Genomic DNA, 2,015 nt, shown 5'->3' with positions numbered 1-2,015 from the left:
GGAGAGAGCCGAATGCGGCCACCGGCTTCGCAGCAGCACACGCTGCCGACGCCGCCTCACGGACGAGCGGCTCGCAGCGGCTCGGCAGACAGGCCCGGCTCGCTACGCGGCGACAGAGCGGCCTCGCCCTCGTCGCGGCTCCTCTACTCGACGCACGGCGTCGAGCGCGCCACTGCAGCCACGCAGCGGCGCGTCAGGACCGCCGCACCGCCCGCCGCCCCTCGCCAGCACGCATCCATCGCCACCCCGATGGCGATGGCGTGCCTCGGCTCGGCTAGCGGCGGAGTAACAGCGCGGCGCACCGACGGAGCGGCACGGCGCTCGTCTCGCGCCGCCAGCCGACGCATCGCGTCGGCAGCACCACCGCGCTCACGCGGCGGGTGCCTAAGAGAGAGCCGAATGCGGCCGCCGCCTCGCCAGCTGCACACGCTGCCGACGCCGTCTCACGGGCGGGCGGCTCGCAGCGGCTCGGCGGACAGGCCCGGCTCGCTACGCGGCGACAGGGCGGCCTCGCCCTCGTCGCGGCTCCTCTACTCGACGCGCGGCGTCGAGCGCTCCACTGCGGCCACGCAGCGGCGCGTCAGGACTGCCGCCCCGACCCTCGCCAGCACACATCCGTCGCCACCCCGATGGCGATGGCGTGCCTTGGCTCGGCTAGCGGCGGAGCAACAGCGCGGCGCACCGACGGAGCGGCATGGCGCTCGTCCCGCGCCGCCAACCGACGCATCGCGTCGGCAGCACCACCGCGCTTACGCGGCGGATGCCCAGGAGAGAGCCGAATGCGGCCACCGCCTCGCCAGCTGCACACGCTGCCGACGCCGCCTAGGCCCGGCTCGCTACGCGGCGACGGGGCGGCCTCGCCCTCGTCGCGGCTCCTCTACTCGACGCACGGCGTCGAGCGCGCCACTGCGGCCACGCAGCGGCGCGTCAGGACCGCCGCCCCGCCCCAGCACGCATCCATCGCCACCCCGATGGCGATGGCGTGCCTTGGCTCGGCTAGCGGCGGAGCAACAGCGCGGCGCACCGACGGAGCGGCACGGCGCTCGTCTCGCGCCGCCAACCGAGGCATCGCGTCGGCAGCACCACCGCGCTCACGCGGCGGATGCCCAGGAGAGAGCCGAATGCGGCCACCGCCTCGCCAGCTGCACACGCTGCCGACGCCGTCTCACGGGCGAGCGGCTCGCAGCGGCTCGGCGGACAGGCCCGGCTCGCTACGCGGCGACGGGGCGGCCTCGCCCTCGTCGCGGCTCCTCTACTCGACGCACGGCGTCGAGCGCGCCACTGCGGCCACGCAGCGGCGCGTCAGGACCGCCGCCCCGCCCCAGCACGCATCCATCGCCACCCCGATGGCGATGGCGTGCCTTGGCTCGGCTAGCGGCGGAGCAACAGCGCGGCGCACCGACGGAGCGGCACGGCGCTCGTCTCGCGCCGCCAGCCGACGCATCGCGTCGGCAGCACCACCGCGCTCACGCGGCGGATGCCCAGGAGAGAGCCGAATGCGGCCACCGCCTCGCCAGCTGCACACGCTGCCGACGCCGTCTCACGGGCAAGCGGCTCGCAGCGGCTCGGCGGACAGGCCTGGCTCGCCACGCGGCGACAGGGCGGCCTCGCCCTCGTCGCGGCTCCTCTACTCGACGCACGGCGTCGAGCGCTTTACTGCGGCCACGCAGCGGCGCGTCAGGACCGCCGCCCCGACCCTCGCCAGCACGCATCCATCGCCACCCCGATGGCGATGGCGTGCCTTGGCTCGGCTAGCGGCGGAGTAACAGCGCGGCGCACCGACGGAGCGGCACGGCGCTCGTCTCGCGCCGCCAGCCGACGCATCGCGTCGGCAGCACCACCGCGCTCACGCGGCGGATGCCCAGGAGAGAGCCGAATGCGGCCACCGCCTCGCCAGCTGCACACGCTGCCGACGCCGTCTCACGGGCGAGCGGCTCGCAGCGGCTCGGCGGACAGGCCCGGCTCGCTACGCGGCGACGGGGCGGCCTCGCCCTCGTCGCGGCTCCTCTACTCGA

General features: G+C 75.9%; 1 protein-coding gene across 1 annotated transcript in view; it reads right to left on the bottom strand.

Moving 5' to 3' along the window:
* EMIHUDRAFT_99467 (hypothetical protein) overlaps positions 1-2,015 on the bottom strand; it is a gene marked incomplete at both ends in the record, with an annotated part of 3,560 nt that overhangs the window by 395 nt on the left and 1,150 nt on the right. The window contains one exon of the mRNA XM_005782378.1: positions 1,025-1,142. Coding sequence (XP_005782435.1) covers positions 1,025-1,142 — 118 coding nt within the window. The remainder of the gene's footprint in view (positions 1-1,024; positions 1,143-2,015) is intronic.

The sequence above is a fragment of the Emiliania huxleyi genome (assembly GCF_000372725.1).
Source record: "Emiliania huxleyi CCMP1516 chromosome Unknown EMIHUscaffold_19, whole genome shotgun sequence".
Lineage (NCBI taxonomy): Eukaryota > Haptophyta > Isochrysidales > Noelaerhabdaceae > Emiliania > Emiliania huxleyi.
This window is presented reverse-complemented; position numbering and strand designations above follow the sequence as displayed.